The following is a 24,142-nucleotide window of genomic DNA, read 5'->3' as shown; positions in this document are numbered from 1 at the left end:
ATTCCAATTATTCAATTTTATTTTATACATTTATTTTTATTATAACTGTTTTCATTTTTATTTATCTTAAGTATTAAAATATATGTATTAGAAACTTTAATATCTATTTAAATAATGATTTACTAAACTTTATATAGATTTTAAATTCTTCTAAATTTACAAATTCATATATCTCTTTTTTTAAATTAAAAGTAGACATCAAATATATAATATATTTAAAAATATATTTATATATTTAATTTATTTTTAAAATTTTAAATAATTTTTTAAACGTTATATCTAGATAAAATAACTTGTTATCCCTTCAAATTATTTACAATATTAGTCAATAATTTTTGTTTAAATTTAATTCTAATGATAAATAAATTAAAATTTATCATATTTCAAACATATTTAAATTAAATTTTTAATTCATGTATCAGAAATTTTCTATTTACATATATATATAATACCACTATAAAAATCTAATTTAAAAAATGTATTCGTTATGCAAATTAGCACAAATGATATTATTAAAGTATTTTCGATTTTAAACATCACCAAATCTATCTTTTAAAATTTTATACGTACGACATAAATTTATTTTTTGAAGAAAATATAATTGTATTGAAATATTTCTATATTAAACATAGCAAAAATTATAGCATCTAAATAAGTTATAAATTACATGAGCAACAAAGTATTACAAATAATTTTTATGATATTAATAATATTAAATTAATAAGGATGACACAACCAAATATTTTTAATTTGATCTGTTAGAATACTTTTTCACCATAAATAGTTTAAATATACATGATTCAAAACTTAGAAAATCATTATTTACTTACAAATATGAAAAGTATTGATAAAATATTATTTGTAAACAAAAACTATTTTAATCATCAAATATGAAAAATCATTTATTGCAAATAAAAAGTGAATTTTAAAAATATATGACAATTACAACATTATTTAATTACAAAATAAGAATTATCTCGTACGCAATAACATGTATAATTATTAAAATGTTAAAATAACATATTAAACAAATATAATATAGATATAACAATTAATCGTATAAATTAACAAATTATTAAAATTAGATATATAAATAATTAAACGAATATATGACAAATGGAATAATAAAATTTAAACATGTAAATATGATATATAAAAATATAATAACATGAAAATAAAAATAAAAAATATAATAATATATAAAATATTATAAATATATATCATATATAAAATATATATAAAGTAATACATAATATAATAAAAATACATAAGTAGTACAAAATAACTATATGATATGAAATAATAATAAAACAATATTATAAATAATAATATATAAAGTAATAATAATAACATGAATATAAAAATATATAAATATAATATTAATATATATATATATAATATGTAAATTATAAATATAATATATAAAATATATTAAAATTTATAAATACATCAAATATATAAAATATAATATGTTTAAAAATAACATAACTATTAGAATACATATAATATATAAATAGTTAACAAATAGTATATAAAATATAATAAATTAAAAATATTAATATAAATATAAATATAATATATTAAATATAATATATAATATAATATAAATATATATAATATAATATTAATATACTATAAATATAATAGATTTAAAATATACAATATAATATATATATAAATATTAATTAATATTAATATATAAAATAGAAAATATTTAATTAATTAATAATATATATATATAAATATAATTATTAAAAGATAATCATAGTAGATAATTATAATAATATAATATGTAAAAAAATTATAATAAGTATAAATTTAAAATATAAATATTGAATAGTAAAATAGTAATAGTATATAAATATAGAAATATAAATAATAATAGAAAGGTAATATTAATAATATAAATAAAAATAATAAATATATTTTTAAATATTATATATTTAAAAAAATATTGTTAAAAAATTGAATTGAAAGAAGGAAAATGAGGACATGATTATAATTCTGTTGCATGGGGACATGGGTTATATTATGGAGGAAGCGTTGGTGGCTCGCCACAAATATTCGATCGGTGGCTCGCCACATATTCTGCTTCGGTGGCTCGCCACGATTATCTGTATCTCGTGACTCATCACATTATTCGCTCGCACCATGCTGCAAATTTCGTGGTGTGTAGCGGTTGGGTGGGTCGAGTTGTCTCCACACGGTGTAAGGTTGGTACGGGGTGTATACGGTTGGATATGGTTGGGTTTCGATAAACATGTAATATCTGCTCGCTCGTTATGGGCCTATGGGCTTTATTCAATTCGCTCTGGGCTAAGGCCAACTTATTCTGTTTCTGTGGGTTGAGCTGATTTAGACTATAGTTGGGTTATTTTACATACTGAGTTTCCCCAAACTCACCCCTTTTATTTTCATCCACGCAGGAAATCCCCAACCATAGTGGGCTTGGAGTCGTGAGGGAATTCGAGTGGCCACCCGCTCAAAGTTTGATTTTCTTCCGTGAACTGGACATCCTTTTAATTACGTTTGAGGTTTTGGGCTTTTAAATGTAATAAGGCCGCTTATTTATTTTTGATGGTTTTAATATGTATTACTAAGATAGGTAATACTTATTTTAACTGTTGAAATTGGATAGCTTTAGTATGCTTTTCAAAAACAACAGCTTGATTTCAAAATAACACGACAACAAGCAAAGCTTCCATAATGAAAGTATTTTCCAAAATTAATCACTTTTCCTAAAATGACTTAATTAAATCGGTTTCCTAGAAATATCCATGACGTTAAGGTGTGGCAATGGCAAGATGCATGTCTAGGATTGGATCCGAAGGAGCTTGGTACTTAAGCATCCGATGGACTCACCACCTCTTTTCCGGTTTCCTACCGGTGCATGACTTCCATTCACTTTAACCTTTAATGAATTAATCTTTTGAACATCAAGTACGATTTTCGGACTTAGAATGAAATTTTTTTTACGCTTTTGATGTGGCATGCCGGATCCGGCCATAACTTCTGGGCCGGGTTTGGGGTGCTACATCTACTTTATCAAAAAACCCATTTTCCATGATAAGCTATCTATTTAGGAACCGAATGCGAATCAATACCTTTTATGATGAAAATGCCATGCAAATACAATCAAAGTAAAACAAAGCAAGTCAGTAATTCATACACAATTCAAAGCAAACAAAGAATAATAAATATAGCACTTGCTCAAGTAACTACTAGGGTTTCGGAGTGGCTCTACCTAGGGTGGGTTCTTAAGGCTCACTACAAGGGGTTTGGTTCTAGAGTAAGGGTACCTGAACCAGTAGATTCATCGATCTTCACCCATTATAGGCTCATACAGACCGAGTTCAGTTCAGGGGAATACATTTCCCTATGGCTGCACGGAGATGAAAATCTCACGAAGACATAGGTACGGATGTATCCCGAAAGTGATCCACTATCCTGCACGGAGGTGAAAACCTCACGAAGGAGTAGTTTCTCACTCCCACTTAAAGGGGTGTGACCACAGCGGTCATGCAATGCAATATGTAAAACTATTTAAAGACTCAAGCCAACGCAGCAGGTATTGTACCACAAAAATAGTTGATGAAATGCAATGAAAGGATTGTATTTCAAAACCAAATTTTCAATTTTCGATAAAAATACAAGAGTTAATCAACTTGTGGCTTGACTCTCTCATTCGTTTCCCCAGCGGAGTCGCCAAGCTGTTGTAACCATTTTTTTGAAAACGACGGGTATAGACTTGGATTTTGAAAACGAAAACGAATAGAGGAGTCGCCACCAATCCTTTTTTGATGAGGTGTGATCGGATCACCTTAAATTAATCATTTTAATAAAAGTTAAGATTTACTAAAACGATAATTTTTGGTCTACTAAAAATCGAAAATGAGTTCGGAGTCGATTTACATACGAGGAAGGATTAACACCCTCGATACACCCAAAATTGGTACCTAGTTGATTAATTAGTGTCTTAGTGTCAAAAATTTAAAAACTTGAAAGAATTTAAAATACGATCCCTCTTTGTATTAAGGCTAATTTAAAAATGATTGAATAAATTAAGCGGATGTTATGGACTCTCTCATCTCGAAGTAATAAAATATCATGCCCAGTAAGTTAGGACATGACATCTCGAACTTTGAGACTGAGCTTGCCTTTTATTTAAAATTAACGTATTTTAACTCCTTTTAAAAGGAAATTCGGTTAGTTAGAGTGAACGAGGAAAATCAAAACCCAGTAAGTTAGGGCACGTTTTCTCGAATTCTCAAACACCAAATATTGCCTTTATTTCAAAACAAATTCTTATTTCGAGATGACAAAATGTCATACCCGGTAAGTTAGGGCGCAACACTTTGCATCTTCGAGAATAAGCATTTTTCAAAACTCGTATAGTGATTTAAAAAGAATATATTCCGTTATTTAGGTTAAATGAGAAAAGTCGTAACCCAGTAAGTTAGGGTATGATTATCTCGAATTACCTAATACAAGATATTACTTTTATGAAAGAATCGTTTTAAGGCATTGAGTAAAAACATAATGTAATTCATAGTAATACATGAAAGCAGATTATGATATTATAATGATAACGTATAATAATGAGTGATAATAACGTGTAATGAAAAGATGACATAAAAGCAAGGTTAGTAATACGTAAATATAAACAAATGCATAAAAAATAAAATGCTCAAATACATAAGTAAATTAACGAATAAATAAATGGGATGGCGAAATAAAATGACAATGATAACGGTAATAGTGATATAAAAGTGCATACATATATGTATCATGGTGCCTACATAACAATAGAAGCAATAAGAAATATAAAATGTATATGCATATAAATAATAGCACGATATTAAAAGACACACATGCATGGTATATATACAAAATGTATAAGTAATATAATAAAAATTACATGGTATATATATATGCTAGTAATAATAAGGACGATACAAATAATGAATGATTTGAGGTTTAAAAGAATTTACAAAGATATAGATAAATAGATGATGAAATGATAATAATGTGAGTAATGATAAGCAAAATAAGTTCGCAAAAATGTGTATATTTATATATATTATTAGTTAGTATAAAAGTAATGGCGTATAATTATATATAAAATGTTAGAAAGTAATGATACAATAGTGATGATAATGGAAGGTGTAATAATAATAGTAACAATATAGAGATAATGATAAAAATAAAGAAACATTATATTAATATATATATATTGGAATTAAATATATGATAATATTAAATGTGTATATATAATGTGTACATGAAATGGGATAAATACATGTAACTAGTAATACTAACGATATATACATAATATATGTAAAGGGATATACGATACATATGTATATTAAAAATGATAATGATGCATAAGAGAAAAGAAAGATAATATCATATAATATATATTATTAAAAAAATGAAAACAAAAATAAAAATAAGTATATAATAATATATATAATATACAAAAGCGAAATATATGCATAATATATACATAATGTATATAAAATATAATATATACATATTTATATAATACTTAAAAGGAACAAATATATGTAGTAATGCTAATACATATATGCGTAGTACAGTGAATATCGTCAAATGAATACATATATATAATATACAAATGCATTAATAAAAACAATAATATTAAACTATTAATAATACTATGTAACGTATATATATTATATATAAGTATTAAGTAAGGATGATAATAAATAAAGTAACAATGACAAATTAAATGACTAAATGAAAATAATGAACTAATAATAATAAAATAAACGAGTAAATAAAGATAAGAAAGGAGAATTAAAATCCAAATTGATTAGGGGTTAAATTGGAGTAAAATTGAAATCAGAGGTGCAAATTATAATTAAATAAAAAAACGAGGGGTAAATACAAAAACACGCATGAGTTTTGAGGACCAAGCGAAAATAAAACCAACTTCTGAACATGTGTCCATCACCGGCACGTCCACGCATTAGGGACCAAATTGAACTCCAAGCGAATTTACGTGGCCAAATTTAAGAACAAAAGGAAAATAACAAAGGATTAAATTAAAAGGAGGAAAAATACGGAAGGACCACGGGCGTAAATAGCCCAATTAGTGAAAACACGCGGATCCCAGGATAGGACGGGTCGGGTCTTCGGGTCGTACTTAAAACGACGCCGTTTTGGCGTTCAGGCCTAAGGCACAAAACGGTGCCGTTTTATCATGCTATAAAAGTCAAATTTCCTTCAAAAAATTTCATTTTTTACTCCTTCCAAAAAAAAATGCTGAGGCTTTCTCTCTTTTTCCTCTCTGCATCGAGTCTCCGTGGTCGGACCCATCGCCGTCCTCCGTGCCGTCCGTCCGTCGCGCCGGCCACCGTACACGATGGCCGAAAATTGCCCGTAGGTAGATTTTTCTCCCTTTTTTTATATATTTTTTATTTATTTAATATATGTGTGTTGTTTTATTAAAAATGGGGATAATATATGTAAATAAATTCGAAAAGAAAAATGGAAAATAGACCTTAGATTTTGTTGTTTTCGGTTCTCCAGTCTCTGATATGGGGCTATTCCCTGCTCTTGATGTTGCTAAAGTCTCTGTTTTTACTGGAAATAGAATGTTGTTTGCTTTTTATTTTCACAAAAAATGCCGAAGTGTTCCAATGGTTTTTGATTTGGCTTTATATAGCCATTACAAATCCCTTTTTTATATTACATTGTCTTTTCTTTGCAGGAAAATGGGCGGTGGAGCAGAGGCCATTTGCGCTGTCGACGTGACTAGGGCGGTGGGAGTTAGAGGCGGTGGAGGCAAGTGGTTTAGGGTTTCAGATTCTAAAACCCTAAACTTGGGGCTAGTTGGGTTTGGGCTTCTATTTAGAGGTTAGTAGGTTTTGGGTAGGTTATTTGTTTTGGGTCCAAAATTGGGCTTGTACAGTAATTATAAAAACACTTATTTACTTTTGGAAAAGAGCAATAAATGGATTGACCAAAAAACGTGGCGACATAATAATCTGTTTTTTTTTAAAACGTGTGGTTTCGTATTTTGTAGCAACACCATCAAGAACTTAATTTCTCGGCAAGTTCCAAGAAAATTCACGATTCAATCATTTTCCTTTTAATTAATTTGTATATATATTAGGACTGAAGTTAAAATATGATAATATTAGAAGATATATATTGATAATTAATTTGTATATTTGTCATGAGCTATAGATCAAATGTATATATCATTATATATCATTTAGGGGAAGTGCTATAGATAATTTTTATTTATTTAAAAAATTTATATACTGAATCACACATAATTCATTATCCACTCGAATTAAGACATGTCACGCTATAAATGTCATCAGTGAATAAATTTATAAAAAAATTTAGGATCTATTCTACTTAAATCTTGTCCTATGTATTTTTAGTCTAGTTAATCACATATATATATCTTTTCGCATTTTCTTCCGATCACGGTCCTCGATCATGGATTCCGCTTGTTTCGCACGATCATTGGCATCAAGACTTCGGACACTTACAACGTAAGTTGGCAGGACAACGTCATTAGCATTAGGTTTCATTCCTAGGCTTGGTTAATGGATTATTATAGCATTTCATAGCTCCATCATGTCCTAAAACTAGGTTTTACCATTTTTAATGAGATGAGATGAAATGACTTACCACAACATTAACAGTCGTTCGTAAGGGCTTACTAGATCTACAATCAAGAGTTGTTCAATGGCTTTGAACCCGAGCAACGATTTGCTCAGCTTCTTTCCGTGTGGAAAAGTCAACCTAGAAGTGTAAGTGACTCGACCAACACGAACGGTGGCTTTGAACCTTGGAGCATGCGCAAACCCTTCGTTGAAGCTATGGTATACAGGGAGGCCGACCCCGCATCTCTGAGAATATTCTTGCAAACGATTCTTATGCAAGTGTTAAGAACATTACAAACAAATTCTTCTCTGTTTTCTATTATCACATTACAAGTTTTAAGGTGGGAATTCCCCTGCAAGTAGTGGGAAACTCCTTCATATCTAAGGGCTGAGAAGATGACACCTGTCTATTAGCAAAATTGTCATTTAAATGATTTCTTTGTTAAGAAGTTCATAGATACTCGACGGGTTAAAAGATGACATCTTCAAGCAATTACTTTCTTTTTTCTGAACCTCATTATACCCTCTGCTATCACTCCGCCGCCATCAACGGTGTCCAAATATTCAAAAATACCCTCATTATACCTCTCTCGAACCTCCTAATAACATGCATCGATTAGATTCTAGAAAATCTTAATAATGATGTGCAGATTTAGGTTTCAAATTAAACAGAGACTTTCTATCACTATTCCAATGTTTTTAACGACTTTCAACCACCAAAATCCCGTTCCCTTGCGTGTTCCGGCTTGTCGACGCCGCTACGAGGGACTTTACGGCGAGTCTGTGGCTTTAAATACAACAAAGAAGGTGTGTTAAGACCAAGAGGATTAAACTGATATTTCAGAACAGAATTTTCTGATATAATTATATATTTATTAATTCATTTGTTTTTGCTTCGGTTCTTTTGAATATTAAGCTACATTCATACTGCATGCAGCAGCGAAACTAGGAGGTCCGACAGCCTCCTAAAATGAAATTTTTTCATACCACTCTTCTAAAATTTTAAAATTATAAATTACTAAAATGAACTCTTAAAATTTTATATTAAAATGTGAAATTATATTTTTATTGTAAATCTTTTTGAAATCTTACGAGGTTAACATTGTAAATATCATATTATGAAATTTAATTAGTTGATACAAAAGAAATTTATATATGTGAGGTTATCTTTCTAGAAACTACTTGAAATTCCTTTGAAAACCATCTTTCTCTTCGTCGATCACCACCGCCTTAACCAAACCCCGATCATGTCAACTGTTAGACCGCAGCTTGAGATTCCTGTAGGGTTTCGATTTCTTCCCACCAAAGAAGAAATCCTTTGTGATTACCTTCAACCATTCATCAAGGGCGATCCCATACCTTCCGGTGTGATGATGGAGTTGGATATTTATGGCTCAAATCGCGAGCCTTGGAATATTTTCGACCAAGATTCGGCAGAGTCTCTCTGGGTTATCACGAAGTTGAAGAAGAAGAGCAAGTCAAGAATCGAAAGAACCGCGGGAGATGGATGTTGGCTCCAACAATATATCAAAGAAGTGAAGAACTCGGACGGCGGCGAAGTCATAGGTTATGATAAATACTTCAAGTACAGCCGCAAGAAAAGCCAGAAATCAAATGGTCAATGGATCATGCATGAGTTCTCCTTGAAAGATCAAGAAGCTCTTGGTTTGAGTGATTTCGTTATCTGTGAGATTAAGAATAAGGATGCTGCTGTTGTGAGCCCGGATTACGAAGAATGTGAAGGAGAAATCAACAAGAACAAGAAACGTAAGTTGATGGAGGTGCCGTTGACTTCGACAAATGATTTTGCTTTCGTGCCCATGGGGAATCAGGCATTTGAGTATATGGCTCCAGAAGCAGGAGGCTTGTCACCGTTACCACCCTTCACTGCATGCTTAAACCAACAACCAAACCCGTGGACATCGGCAGGTGTTGGTGGCAATCTTGGAGTGCCTTATTATAATTCTCACCATCTGGTACCTGCCTAACCCTTGCTCTATTTTCTTTTTATATTTTTACATGTTTATGATATAGCTTATATATTCATAACCTTGTTCATGCATGCTTATATATATACATTATATATTTGATTCTCAAACCAAACAATTGGCATTGATTTGCATATTTAGGAAGAAGCTCGTGAGGATGTCAACGCCAATCTTTACCTTACATTGCAAGAACTGGACAACTTCTTGAACTCCGATTAGAGTTGATGTAAATGTCTTCAATGTAACTCCACACCACATATGAATTTTATTGATGGCATTTTCCCGTGGTTTTTTTTCCCTTCTATGTTCAGAAGGGTTTTCCACGTAAATTTGGTGTCTCCTCTTTGCATGCCTTTATTTACTTTAATATATTAATACACTAATTTAAAATATATTTTAAAACTAAAATTGATTTAAATATTTTATAGCAAATAATATTTTATTTTTATCAAACATGATTTTTTTTTCTAAACTTAAAAACCCAATCTATCTGGTTTTAATTACCACAACTTACCATAAGTAGAAAATTTTAATTATCAATATTATATTAGTTTATATTTTCTTTGTGTATTATTAAATTGTTATTTTTTAAAAATAAAACCTAAAATATGACATAATAATAATAATATATTAACTTAATCAAACAATTATCAAAATAACCCCATTTATCACAAACTTTAAAATTCTCATTAAAATTATTTTTAAATTTTTTCATTTAAATTTACATTTTGAGTCATGGTAAAGTGACTACTTCGTAATAAAATGATAACATAAGTGATTAAAATATAACATTTCAAACATAAGTAACTAAAATGTAATCTGAGCCAAACAAAATTGACTATTTTTGTAATTTATTTTATTTTATTTTATTTTACTTATTTTCCTTCTTATTCGTTAAAAACTCTAATCATTGTACTCAATAGCCACTGACGTTGTCGTTTGTGATGACCTTTCTTGCCGATTTCGAGACAAAAAAAAAGATATCATCCATCTAATTGACTTTTGTTGTTCCAAATCTTCTAAAACAATGACCAAATTTTCAAAATACTCTTTCTAGAACTGTTTTTTTTTTTTTAAATATCATTGGTACCACCTGACACAACACCACCACCTAAATATATATATTTAAAAATTTAACGGGTGTAATTAGATTGATGTTAGGACTTAAATTATTGGTTGTACCGCGAGAAAGATAATGATTTCGAAGCCGAACTGTGTAAACAATCTCGATGTTCATCTTTACAATTTTTACACTTTTGTTTTTGTGGTTAAAACTATGACCATAGTTCCAAGTACTATTTTAACCATAATTTCTGTTAACAAACCAATTATCCCTCATTTCTACAATATTTAATAATAATAATAACAATAACACATTTTGCATAAGAAAGTAAGCAAGTGAATTTTAATTTTGTTGGATGGGGATTAATGCCTTAAACATATGTCCTTAGGCCACATTTTTGTTTGGATAATGTAATATTTAGGGGTTGTTTGCGTCTGTAATATTAAATTTTTATTGCTAAATCTTATAAGTGCTAAATTTATATAAATATTAATTTTTAAAAAGACTATTTATTATTTTGTAATCTTATTCATATAATATTTTATATTATTTTGGATAGTTTTGGATAAAAGTTAATATGTTAATTTTAATATCTCACTTTAAAAAATATAATTTATTTTAATATTTTTATAAAATAAAATCAACATAATATTTTCGATAAATAGTTACCTATCTACTTACATTATTTAACACTTTTTTTTGTTGAAAATTTTATATTAAATAAAAAATTAAAATGATTATCAAACACATTTAAAATATTAAATGAAAATTTTTAAAAGTTTATCAAACACACCCTTAATCTCTGAATGTGATAATTTTCTTTCTAAATTAGTCCCTAAACTAATTTGGGTCCATATTACTCCCTAAATTTGATATTTTTTTCCAAGTTTGGTCCATTTGATGACATGATACTTTGAAATTATGTCACATTATCATATTGACTAAAACTAGGAAAAATTGTCAAGGACTAATGTGGTCTAAAAAAAATCTAGAGACTAAATTAAAATAATTACCAAATTCAATGGCTAAATGTTACGTTACTCCTTCTGTTTTGTAGTGTTTTTGGATTTGCCTATGCCAAGCAAAATTTACGTATGTTACACAATGAAACTTAATGTGTAGCCCTCAAACATACATAAACACCTACAAATATATCACAATGCATAAAACGGGGCAAAGACACAATGACGCCGTCGCCTTGCCCCAAAAATGGTAATTTTGACATTTTACCTTTTAAAATTTATAAAATTATATCTAAGTATAACGATTCATATCTGCCCCTAAAAATAATTTCCTAGCTTTTCTATGTGTATGCACATACAAAACCAATTACATCTGAAGTGGGAAGTAATTTCTAGTCCACACTTTCAACATATCCAACACCAAACAAATGAGTTCCAAATAAAAGCACAACGTCACACAACCCATATATATCATCAGACCATACAAAGCATTTTGAATCCATGTGGATGGCTTCAAAGTTCCTTCCTTTCTTTTAGAATTCCCAAAACTTTTCATTTGAACTTTCTCCTCCTGGTAGACAAAACCTACAACCAATCAAAATGGAATATATATGTATGTATGTCAAGTTCATTTTAACATTGTAGCTAGTAGGACATGATCAAAATGGAGAAACACAAACCAATGGCCGACCAATTCGCATTTTCTTCCGATCACGGTCCTCGCATCATGGATTCCGCTTGTTTCGCACGATCATTGGCATCAACAATCGGACACTTACAATGTAAGTTGGCAAGACAAGGTCATTAGCTTTAGGTGTCATTCCTAGGCTTGGTTAATGGATCATCATAGCATTTCATAGCTTCACCATGTCCTAACACTAGTTTTACTCAAATAAGGTGTACAAAAGTAGAGATTCAAAAATAAATTTAGATATAAAATTAGTTTCATTTAAAATATGACTCAAATTTGTACTTCAATATTTAAGGTTCGAGTCTAATCTGATATGTTTTGTACTTTTATAATATATTATTTTGTTTTGTTTTATTTTATATATTATATAATTTATATAACATAAAATTAATATATAATATTATAGTATAAATATTAAAAATATATTAATAAATAATTTAATAAAAGAAAAAACATATAAAATTATTAAATTTAAATTTAATATAAAATTATTAAACATATAAAATTTAATATATAATATTTGCTCAGCTTCTTTCCGGTGTGGAAAAGTCAGCCTAGAAGTGTAAGTGACACGACCAACACGAATGGTGGCTTTGAACCTCGGAGCATGCGCAAACCCTTAATTCGTTGAAGCTATGGTAAATAGGGAGACCGACCCCGGATCTCTGAGCATATTCTTGCAAACGATATTATGCAAATGATGTGCAAATCCTAAACAACACAAAGAACACATCAAATGATATTAACATCCCACATCGGTTACTAGTAATTAAACACGAAACTGTTAACAAACAAATTCTTCTCTTCTATTATCACATTACAAGTGTTAAGAACATTGGTGGGAATTCCCATGCAAGTAGTGGGAGACACCTTCATATCTAAGGGCTGAGAAGATGACACTTATCTATGAGCAAAATTGTCATTTAAATTATTTCTTTGTTAAGAAGCTCATAGATACTCGACAGGTTAAAAGATAACATCTTCAAGTAATTACTTTCCTTTTTCTGAACCTCATTATACCCTCCGCTATCACTTCGGCCTCCGTCAACGGTGTCAAAATATTCAAAAATACCCTCATTATACCTCTCTAAACCTCTTAATAACATGCACCATATTAGATTCTAGAAAATCTTAATGATGAAGGGTGAGTTTAGATGAGCGGTGCGTTTATTTGCGTTAGTGTAAAAAAACAGTTGTGGTGTGAGATTAGATACTGTAGCGATACTATATTGTGAGATAAAAAGTAAGCTGAACGCACCGCACCGCATCCAATCGCCCATCCAAACCCACCCGAAGTATAGATTTATGTTTCAAACAGAGATTTTCTATCACTATCTTAATGTTTTTAACGACTTTCAACCACCAAAATCCCTTGTCCTTGCGTGTTCCGGCGTGTCGACACCAGTACGAGGGACTTTCCGGTGAGTCCGTGGCTTTACATACAACAAAAGAGGTATGTTAAGACCAAAAGGATTAAGCTGATATTTCAGAACAGAATTTTCTGATATGATTTTATATTTATTAATTCATTTTTTTTGCTTTAGTTTCTTTCGAATATTAAGCTACATTCATACTGCATGCAAAATTTTTATATACGACTCTTCTAAAATTTTAAATTAGTAAAATTTTATTGTAAAATGACTCTTTTAAAATTTTTAAAATTTTTATATACGACATTTTGAAGCTCTAACAATATAAAATTTTATTTAATTTTTAAAATTATAAATATATAATCTATTAAAATGGTGAATTATTTTTTATTATAAAAATTATAATTTAATTTCAATTAAAATTATTTTTCTCATTCAGGCCATATTAAAGTTTTGAAATCTTACGAGGTTATCATTGTCAATTTCATATTATGAAATTTGAATTACGATTATTTATTATTATTTATTTTAAAATAATATATATATATAAACAAATTGTTTGATACAAAAGAGATTTATACGTATGAGGTATTTTTCTAGAAACTTTTTGAAATTCCTTTGAAAACCACCAAATTAATCTCATCTTTCTCTTCGTCGATCACCACCGCCTTAACGAAACCCCGATCATGTCAACTGTTAGACCGCAGCTTGAGATTCCTGTGGGGTTTCGATTTCTTCCCACCAAAGAAGAAATCCTTCGTGATTACCTTCAACCATTCATCAAGGGCGATCCTATACCTTCTGGTGTGATGAAGGAGTTGGATATATATGGGGCAAATCGCGAGCCTTGGAATATTTTCGACCAAGATTCGGCAGAGTCTCTGGGTTATCACGAAGCTGATGAAGAAGAGCAAATCAAGAATCGAAAGAACCGCGGGAGATGGATGTTGGCTCCAACAATATATCAAAGAAGTGAAGAACTCGGACGGCGGCGAAGTCATAGGTTATGATAAATACTTCACGTACAGCCGCAAGAAAAGCCAGAAATCAAATGGTCAATGGATCATGCATGAGTTCTCCTTGAAAGACCAAGAAGCTCTTGGTTTGAGTGATTTCGTGATCTGTGAGATTAAGAATACGGATGCCGCTGTTGTGAGCCCGGTTTACGAAGAATGTGAAGGAGAAATCAACAAGAACAAGAAATGTAAGTTGATGGAGGCGCCGTCGACTTCAACAAATGATTTTGCTTTCTTGCCCGTAGGGAATCAGGCATTTGATTCTATGGCTCCAGAATTAGGAGGCTTCTCACCGTCACCACCCTTCACTGCATGTTTAAACCAACAACCAAACCCTTGGACGTCGGCAGGTGTTGGTGGCAATCTTGGAGTGCCTGATTATAATTCTCACCATCCGGTACTTGCCGAACCCTTGCTCTATTTTCATTTTGTATTTTTACATGTTTATGATTTAGCTTATATATTCATAACCTTGTTCATGCATGCTTATATATTTGATTCTCAAGCCTAACAACTGGTATTGATTTGCATATTCAGGAAGAAGCTCGTGAGGATGTCAACGCCAATCTTTACATCACATTGCAAGAACTGGACAACTTCTTGAACTCCGATTAGAGTTGGTGTAAATGTCTTCAATGTAACTCCACACCACATATGAATTTTAGTGATGGCATTTTCCTTTTTCCTTCTATATTCAGAAGGGTTTTCCACGTAAATTTGGTGTCTCCTCTTTGCATGCCTTTATTTATTTTAATATATTAATACACTAATTTAAAATATATTTTAAAATTAAAATTGATTTAAATATTTTATAGAAAATAATATTTTGTTTTTATCAAACCTGGGTTTTTTTTTTCTAAACTTAAAAACCCAATCTATCTGGTTTTAATTACCACAACTTACCATAAGTAGAAAATTTTAATTATCAATATTATATTAGTTTATTAGTTTATACTATCTTTGTGTATTATTAAATTGTTATTTTTAAAATAAATATCTAAAAATATGACATAATAATATATTAACTTAATCAAATAATTATCAAAATAACCTCATTTATCACAAACTTTAAATTTCCCATTAAATTTCTTATCAAATATTTTTTCCTTTAAATTTACATATTGAGTTATGATAGAATGACAACGTAATAAACTAAAACGTAACATTTTAAACATAAGTGACTAAAATATAATTTAAGGCAAACAAAAGTGACTATTTTATAGTTTATCATTTTTATTTTATTTTATTTTATTTATTTTCCTTCTCCTCTATTAAAAACTCTAATCGTCGTACTCAATAGCTACTGATGTTGTCGTTTGTGATGACCTTTCGTGCTGATTTCGAGACCAAAGAAGAGATGCCATCCTTCTCGTTGACTTCTACGATTCATATTTCCTAGTAGTCTGTTTCAAATCTTCTAAAACAATGACCAAAGCTTCAAACTACTCTTTCTACAATAATTTTTTTTTAAAATATCACTGGTATCACCTGACACAACAACACCACCTATATATATATATATATATATATATATATATATATATATATATATATATATGTTTTTAAAATTTTAACGGGTATCGCCTGACATATTAGCGGCACCAAAAAAATAATTTTTTTAAAGATTTATCGATGCTGCTTGACATACTAGTGTCACCCAAAAAATTTTTTGTTTTTGAAAAATTTCCAGTGCCGCCTGATAGAACTAGCGACACCTATTAAATTTTTTTTTCTTTTTTCTCAATGTGAAAACCTGTATTTTTCATGGGTATTACGAAAAATATGTTCTAGTGTCACTTGATACAATGGCAGCATTCAAAAAAAATTCTTTTTTTAAAAAAAATCAGTCATTGTTTCTGTAGCGACGTAAAAATTTTAGCTTGGTCGCTAAATGTGGCGATTTAGTGAAAACTTGAAAACTGAAGTTTGATTTTAAAATAAAGAGGGAGTCGCCACCGATCCATTTTCTTAAGTGTGATCGGACACCTGTTAGATTTATTTTTTTTGAAACAAAAAGAAAGCCGAGTTTAGGTCTACGTCAAAAGCCAGAGAAAGATTAGGGTTCCGAAGTCGGTTACGCGCGAGGAAGGTATCAGCACCCTCGCGACGCCCAAAATTGGTATCTTGTACAACACGCGTTGTCTTAGTTCTCAAAAATACGAGTTCAATTTAAATTTTAATCGTGATCCAACCAAAACACGAGAATTTTTAAATTTTGATTTGTTAGAAGGGCGTTCCGTTTTCAACACGAGCCGATATGATTCACCCAACATAGCGATGAAATCAACGACTTAGCGCCAAACCGATACGTTGCCTCTCGTATTAAAATTAATTAGAAAACAAGAAAATGATTTTCAAGCAATGCAAAGCAATATTGATAAAAATAAATAAATGAAAGAACCGAAATATATTGAAGCAAATTATAAATGTGATAATAATTTTAAAAGCGATAAAATGTATGCGATATTAAACGTAATACTAGAATTAAACATGAAAGGAAACAACGAACGATGTGTACACGCATATAATAATGTTTAATATGATTATGAAAACATGATATTAAAAATATTAATAATGCTATATATACATATATAATATGGTGTTAAAATACATACATCGTATAGATATTAAAATATATACATAAGATAGTACAAAAACATTAAAACGTATATATACATGACATACATAATATGGTAAAAATCTATGTGATATAATATTGAAAATATATACAATATGGTATTAAAAAGATAGATATATAAAACATAACAATAAAATATATACACCAAATATATAAGAATATATATGTAATAAAGTATTAGAAACTTGTACACGACATATATAAAAATAAGGTGTTTAAAATACATACATAATATAGTGTTTAAGACATACACATAAGATAGTACAAAAACATAACTAATATGGTATTAAAATATATACATATAACATAGTATTTAGGAACACATATAAGATGATATAAAAATATATACATGAAAGAGTATAAGAAATATATAACTAATACATTAAAAATATATACCTATACTAGAAATTATAATAGTATATATATATTAAAAAACTATTCGTACACTACGTAAATATGTATATATATATATAAATAATAATGATGTTTAGGAATATACTATAATAGTATAAAGATACATATCTAATAATATTAATGCATGTACATAATAATATATAAAAGTATGGTATTAAAAGCATTTACATAATAGTATGAAATATATATATATATATATATATATATATATATATATATATAATATAGTGTTAGAATGCTTACGTAATATACATAACATGAATACTAATAATGTTAAAAAAACAACTTATTAATAATATTATATAAATATATAAAAAATATGTACGTAATATATATATTAGAAATAGTAATAGTAGCTATAGTCATAATATATTAATAATAAATAATAAAAGGAATAAAATAACAATAATAAAACAGATAATCACGAGAATAATATAAATAATATTATATTTAAAAATATATAAAAGACAAATTTTTTTTAAAAAAAATTCATTTGAATGGTGAAAAGAAAAAAAAAAAGGAGAGAAGAGGGAGAGGGGGAGGAAATCCGGCCATGGGCCGGTCGACCGTCGGACCGCCGTCCGTCGTCAGCGCCGGCCACCGTGAAAGGTAATTTTTTTTTTTTTTTTTACTATTATTTTTTAATATATATTTATTAAATATGTGTTTAAAGATATACGTATATATATTCGTATGTATAAGAAAATGAAAGAAAAAGAAAAAAGAAATCTAAAACTCAAAATTCGGAGTGTCACCTCCTATTTTTTCGATTCTGATTCTTGTATTCTGATATTCACTGCTTTTGGTGTTTTTGATACCTGAAATCCATTGCTTGGTATGGCCGAATATCTTGTTTTATTCATGAAAAAAATCGATCCCTGTTACAAAGTTCCTATCGGCTTTTTATAGCCTCCTTTTTTTTAAAATGCTCCTTTTTTTTTATGCTTGCTGTCCTTTTCTTTTATTTCTTGCAGATGCAACTTGTAGGTGGTGACAACAAGTGGCAAGGTGAGGCGGTGAAGAAGGTGGAGCAGTGAAGCAAAGGTTGGTATGGGCAATGGGACGTTACTACTGAGTAGGTTAGGGTTTGAAATTAAAACCCTAAGTCAAAATTTGGGTCAAGAACTTGGGTCTCTTATTTTTGGGCTAGGGTTAGTTTAGTTAGGTCAAATTTGGGTTTGGTTTCTTTCTGGGCTAGTGGGTTGTTAGGTAGGTTTAGTTGGGTTTTGATGTAATTGGGGTTTGGGTAAGGGTTAGTGATGGGTTGTTTTGTACCAGGCCAAAATTGGCACTGTAATAGCTTTTAAGGACTAAGCTTGAAATTTTGTTTAGGTAGGAATTAAATTTTAATTTTAATAGTCTATATCTTTATAATTTTAAAGGATAAAATTAATTTTTTATCATTTTTAAGGAGAGTCAATGTGTAATTTTACATTTACTAATTTAAAATTTTAAAATTTCTAAATATCCTAAATAAACAATTTTCTATTTTAGTGGGACCGAAATCCTATTAGCTCCCTAGATATGCCACTGATTGCCTCATCATTAGATCGCCGTCAATATGTAAGATGACATCTATAAACACGGTAGATTTTAAGTCATTTTCATATATAACTTTTATTTAAATCGCTAAACAAGTTGCATATATAATATGACATTTAGAGGATTTTTTTAATAAGGAATTTTTTTTTTAAAGATCATCAGATCATCAATTTTTTTTTCTTCAAATCTATGAGAAGTATGAAAAAAATATTTTCTCTTGGCCAAATGAAAATATTTTTTTAATGGAAAAAAAATGGTTAAAGAGACAAAAATTTATCTTCAATTAAAGAGTCAAAGTACATTAAGTAAGACTTAAAAAAAAAAACAGAATTCTTTTCAAAAGAAAATCACAAAAGCGGAAAGGGAATGGCGACGAGAGAGTGGAACCCATTGGATTTCGACATCGGAGAAGAAGAAGACGAAGAAGGAACGGCGTCGCAGTCATCGATATCGCCGCCGCTCCCGTACTTCGACAGAGATCGCCACGTGGCATTCTTGGAGATGATGTACAATTTGATGCCCCATCACTATCAATCACAGGAGATCAATCGCCTCACTCTTGCGTTTTTCACTATCTCTGGCCTTCACCTCCTCCGAGCCTTAGATCGCGTAAGCTTTTAATTGTTCTGTATTTAGAATTTGTTGTTTTAGAAATTTTAGGTTAAGGACTTAGTAGAAATTCTGATTTGAAGTTAAAATAGCTAAATTTGAGTTCATTACAAAGTAATCATTCATTTTACTTAGTAAAATTTTAATTTTTAGTTTATGAAGATTTTTGATTGATTGCAATAGCGAATTAGGTTCATTTATACATTCAACAAAAGTACTAATAGTTTTAGAATTTTTTATATTAATTTTCTTATTTTAATCATCTTTTCTAGTGAATTAGTAAGTAAAAGAATCCTCATTCTCAAGACAATTTGATTATAAATTGTTAATTAGATGTACTTGTAAAAAAGGAACTTTTTGAAATATTTGTTGATTCTGGTTTGCGTATGTTTTAGGTTGATAAGGACAGAGTTGCCGATTGGGTTTTATCATTTCAAGCTCATCCGAGAAGTCGAGCCCAATTGAAAAATGGTTTGGCCATTTGCTTAAAAATATTGTTTTATTTTTGTTCTGTTTTGATGCTCCATTGTGCTTTTGATATATAGAAGGAAGATATTTCCTAAAAGGAAATCTGATTTTCATGTAGGTCAATTTTATGGATTTCATGGTTCTAGAACTTCACAGTTCCCTCCAGATGGAAACGGGGTTTGAGAAAAATCACTGTATTGCCGTTTTGTTATTATTGTCTTGATTGTTTAGTTTAATCTTTTATTCTGATTTCTGCACGTAGGTTTCAGCTCGTAATGCTGGTCACTTGGCAAGCACGTATTGCGCCCTAGCCATACTAAAGACAGTTGGCTTTAATCTCTTGACCATAGACAAAGAATCAATATTGATATCATTGAGGAATCTTCAACAGCCTGATGGAAGGTATGCTTCAACGTATTGTTCTCAAATCCTATGACAGAAAAAAATCTGCTTTTGATGCTTCATAGTGATTTCTATTAATTGATTATTTTTGTTGAAGTCCATCTATGCATATTGTTTACAAGGACAATCAGTATATCTTGACAATTTTATTGTGCATGACCAAAGAATAGAAAGGGAAAGGAAAACATGTCATTTAAACCAATTTTGTTTCTTCTTCCTTTTGAATTTTCATGTGATAGATCTTGTACACAGATGCATGAAACTGATTTTTTTTTTTTTTTTTAAATCTTGCAGTTTTATGCCAGTGGATGTTGGTGCCGAGACAGATCTTCGATTTGTATATTGTGCTGGTAAGAACTGAAAGCATTACCCAGTTACAATTTGATATATATCATTTCAAATTCTCCATAATGAAATCTCGGTTTAGCTAATTGATGTATCAGCTGCTATCTGTTTTATGCTGGAGGATTGGAGTGGCATGGATAGGGAGAAAGCCAAGGAATACATTTTAAAATGCCAGGTGTGCCTGCATTGAACTGCTCAATTATCAAAGCTTTCATTTTATCTTTATGTTCTGCATATGTTATGCCTTATATACTGAAGTAGACATGATTTTGTTCTTTCAGTCTTATGACGGTGGTTTTGGCTTGATGCCTGGTTTAGAATCACATGGTGAGTTAAATAATATTTCATCTAATTACTGGTTTATGTTCTGTCAACTTTGTGTATCTAGAGCAGGTGTGATCACTGTTTTGTTGCTACTTTCTTGTTGCTCATAGTTGTCATTGATTTTTTAAACAAAGTCCGCTGAGCATGACTTTTCATACTTAACTGATGCCAGTTAATTTTTCTCCTCAAACTACTTTTATCAAATTATCATATTGCTGAATATTATTTGCTGGTGGGTTTATATTTTACTAGGAAAAGTTTCTTATGAAACAGACCCGTCTATATTTCTTTAGTTCGTGATTCTGTTCGGTTCAATGATAATACCAACAACAAAACCTTATTGATGCAGGAGGTGGTACATATTGTGCTGTGGCATCTCTTCGGTTAATGGGGTACATTGAAGATGATCTTCTGTCAAAAACTGTAACATCTTCCGTCATAAATGTGCCATTATTGCTGGATTGGTGTATGCAGGTTTACTTCTATCATTTAGTATATCATTTACCATGCCAGGAAGATTTAGTTTTTAGCTTAATATATAGAAGTTGACAGTGGACCCCGAAAAGGCCGTTTTAAGAGCTTAAAGTGCTAATAGCATAGCAAAACTTGATTTTTGAGTTGCTTGTTAAGTAACGTACTGCCTTCTTTTTGCCCCAAAAATGAACTCATCTTCTCTCTTTTCCTTTCTTCTCTCAACAGAGGCAGGCCATTGATGGTGGATTTCAAGGCAGAGCCAATAAACCTAGTGATACATGCTATGCATTTTGGTAAGCATAAGGAAAACATTTATTTGTGTCATGGTATAAACTACCTTTCTTTTGATGAAATGATATTCTTGTGAAGGATTGGGGCAGTCTTGAGGATCTTAGGGGGCTACAAATTCATTGACAAGATTGCTCTGCACAGATTTTTGCTGACTTGTCAGTCTGAGGTGCTGATACTACATCTTGGCTCTTGATCAAAATTTAGCATGCATTCAAAAGATCCCTCATCTAAATATCGCTTCATGGGTTGTTTAGTCTTTTGTCAAAACATGCCATTTGCATTTAAATTTTAAGTAATGGAATAGCCTCATGAACCATGGAAGGCAAGAAACTGCTTGCTTGAGATTTAAGGCAATCTGCATTGTTATTGATATAATAACCCTTCTCTCTCGAGATTTTTATCGATCAGACTGTCAATTATATTCGTTTTTCTAATCTTATTTGTATCAGTTCGGAGGTTTCAGCAAGTATCCCGGGGACCTACCTGATATATATCATGCCTACTACGGATATACTGCGTTCAGCCTTTTGGAAGAGCCTGGCTTGAATCCACTCTGTGCTGAACTTGGGATGACTGATCTTACTGCCATAGGTATAATTTAGCACCATTTTTTTTTTTTCACTTCATTGTGTTTGCAGTTCATGTACCTTGAATTCCATTGCACCTTTGATAGTGCACACCGTGTTTACATATTGGCCTTGGTAGTTCGTGTTCATCTTTTCTTGTTTTTCGATTCTAAAACCTATTGGTTTGTATCCATGGAGTGAAGCTATATGCGGTTAAGCAAACTTGAACTTGGTAGTTATTTTTACTACATTCAATATGTAAAGCTCAGAGGATGGCGAGATCCACATATTAAAATTGTAACTTTGTATAATAAGTCATCCCTAATTAGTTCGATATTTGATCACATTGCTCATCCTTCATAATATCCCCGTATTGTCACATATGCATCTCTCATCCACGGCTGTAATCTCTTAGGTTGAACCTGTTGGTGTTATTGCTTTCATTCATATTTCACATTAGTTATTAGTGCAATTTCATTATCTTTCCTAGACAGATCAAGGTGTTGCATCAGTGCACTGATCATCTTTGATCTGTCCAATTTTCCAACCTTCTTACCATAAAAAGACAATGACAAAGGCTTTAGTGCCGTGAGAAGTCATTCTCGCCACATCGAACCCTCGATGTGGTGAAAAGACATTCTCACCACATGATTTCTGTTGGTATGTATTGGGGTAAAAGAATCATGGAGGCCTTTTTACTAGCTGTTTGATTGTATGTTGTTTCCTTTATTCAAAAAATAGGTAAATCACACATTATCCTCTTCAATGAAAGAGTTAACCGGTCCTATTAAAAATTTCATTAATTTCTACCATTAAAAACTAGTCCTTGTGACGTGCAACTGTCTGGTTATTTTATTAGTCACACTAGTTTTTAACAGTAAAAATAGATAAAATTTTTAATGAAAAACGATCAGTTTGCTCTTTGATTTAACGGGTAAAATGTAATTTGACACTTTTATTTATGTATTGGTTTTAAGATGAAATGTATGGATCGTATCAGATTATATTGGTCATTAATAACATATTGAAGGCCTTTGATGGAAAAAGAAGAAAAAAAAGCATGAATTGATGATTGTGACGAGGAATTGGGGTAAAAAAAAAAAAAGGTGGGATGTCAAATAGGTAATGATATTTGAAGGTGGGTTTGCTTTTTTGTCACTGTTGCCCACTTACATGGTACATTCACGGGCAATTTCATTGCTTTGTCCTTTTGGAAACAGCCCAACCTTAATTTTTTTAAAAAAAAAATCATATATGATATTTGTATTTCTTTTTTTCTTTTTCTTTTTCTTTTTTTTCCTTCTTTTACTTAGGGTAATTCAGATCTAGTGTC

At 30.2% G+C, this 24,142-nt stretch overlaps 3 protein-coding genes across 3 annotated transcripts; all 3 read left to right on the top strand.

Moving 5' to 3' along the window:
* Nucleotides 1-8,893: 8,893 nt before the first annotated feature.
* On the top strand, nt 8,894-9,853 carry LOC108462290 (NAC domain-containing protein 83-like). Its single transcript, XM_017762259.1, has 2 exons — nt 8,894-9,622; nt 9,776-9,853. Exons 1-2 carry the CDS (start codon nt 8,894-8,896, stop codon nt 9,851-9,853), a joined length of 807 nt encoding a protein of 268 aa, XP_017617748.1.
* Nucleotides 9,854-14,406: 4,553 nt separating this feature from the next.
* On the top strand, nt 14,407-14,730 carry LOC128282186 (NAC domain-containing protein 41-like). Its single transcript, XM_053020347.1, has one exon. It carries the CDS (start codon nt 14,407-14,409, stop codon nt 14,728-14,730), a length of 324 nt encoding a protein of 107 aa, XP_052876307.1.
* A 4,748-nt stretch (nt 14,731-19,478) lies between these two features.
* On the top strand, nt 19,479-23,123 carry LOC108461636 (geranylgeranyl transferase type-1 subunit beta). The gene is made up of 11 exons (XM_017761537.2): nt 19,479-19,939; nt 20,335-20,410; nt 20,526-20,584; nt 20,670-20,809; nt 21,104-21,159; nt 21,253-21,329; nt 21,436-21,481; nt 21,828-21,952; nt 22,178-22,245; nt 22,322-22,409; nt 22,693-23,123. The coding sequence occupies exons 1-11, from the start codon at nt 19,697-19,699 to the stop codon at nt 22,843-22,845; spliced, it is 1,131 nt and encodes a 376-aa protein (XP_017617026.1). The 5' UTR covers nt 19,479-19,696; the 3' UTR covers nt 22,846-23,123.
* The last annotated feature ends 1,019 nt before the right edge of the window (nt 23,124-24,142 follow it).

This window comes from Gossypium arboreum, chromosome 10, assembly GCF_025698485.1.
Source record: "Gossypium arboreum isolate Shixiya-1 chromosome 10, ASM2569848v2, whole genome shotgun sequence".
In the NCBI taxonomy this organism is placed as follows: Eukaryota; Viridiplantae; Streptophyta; class Magnoliopsida; order Malvales; family Malvaceae; genus Gossypium; species Gossypium arboreum.
Note: the sequence above shows the minus strand (reverse complement) of the source record. Positions and strands in the feature narration are given on the sequence as shown.

Bases quoted from the DNA above. Each gene is read 5' to 3' on its own strand.
- LOC108462290 (XM_017762259.1), top strand. From the start codon at position 8,894: ATGTCAACTGTTAGACCGCAGCTTGAGATTCCTGTAGGGTTTCGATTT. The intron at 9,623-9,775 runs GTACCTGCCTAA...TTGCATATTTAG, and splicing joins ATTATAATTCTCACCATCTG to GAAGAAGCTCGTGAGGATGT.
- LOC128282186 (XM_053020347.1), top strand. From the start codon at position 14,407: ATGTCAACTGTTAGACCGCAGCTTGAGATTCCTGTGGGGTTTCGATTT.
- LOC108461636 (XM_017761537.2), top strand. From the start codon at position 19,697: ATGGCGACGAGAGAGTGGAACCCATTGGATTTCGACATCGGAGAAGAA. The intron at 20,810-21,103 runs GTATGCTTCAAC...TAAATCTTGCAG, and splicing joins CTTCAACAGCCTGATGGAAG to TTTTATGCCAGTGGATGTTG. The intron at 21,160-21,252 runs GTAAGAACTGAA...TTGATGTATCAG, and splicing joins TCGATTTGTATATTGTGCTG to CTGCTATCTGTTTTATGCTG.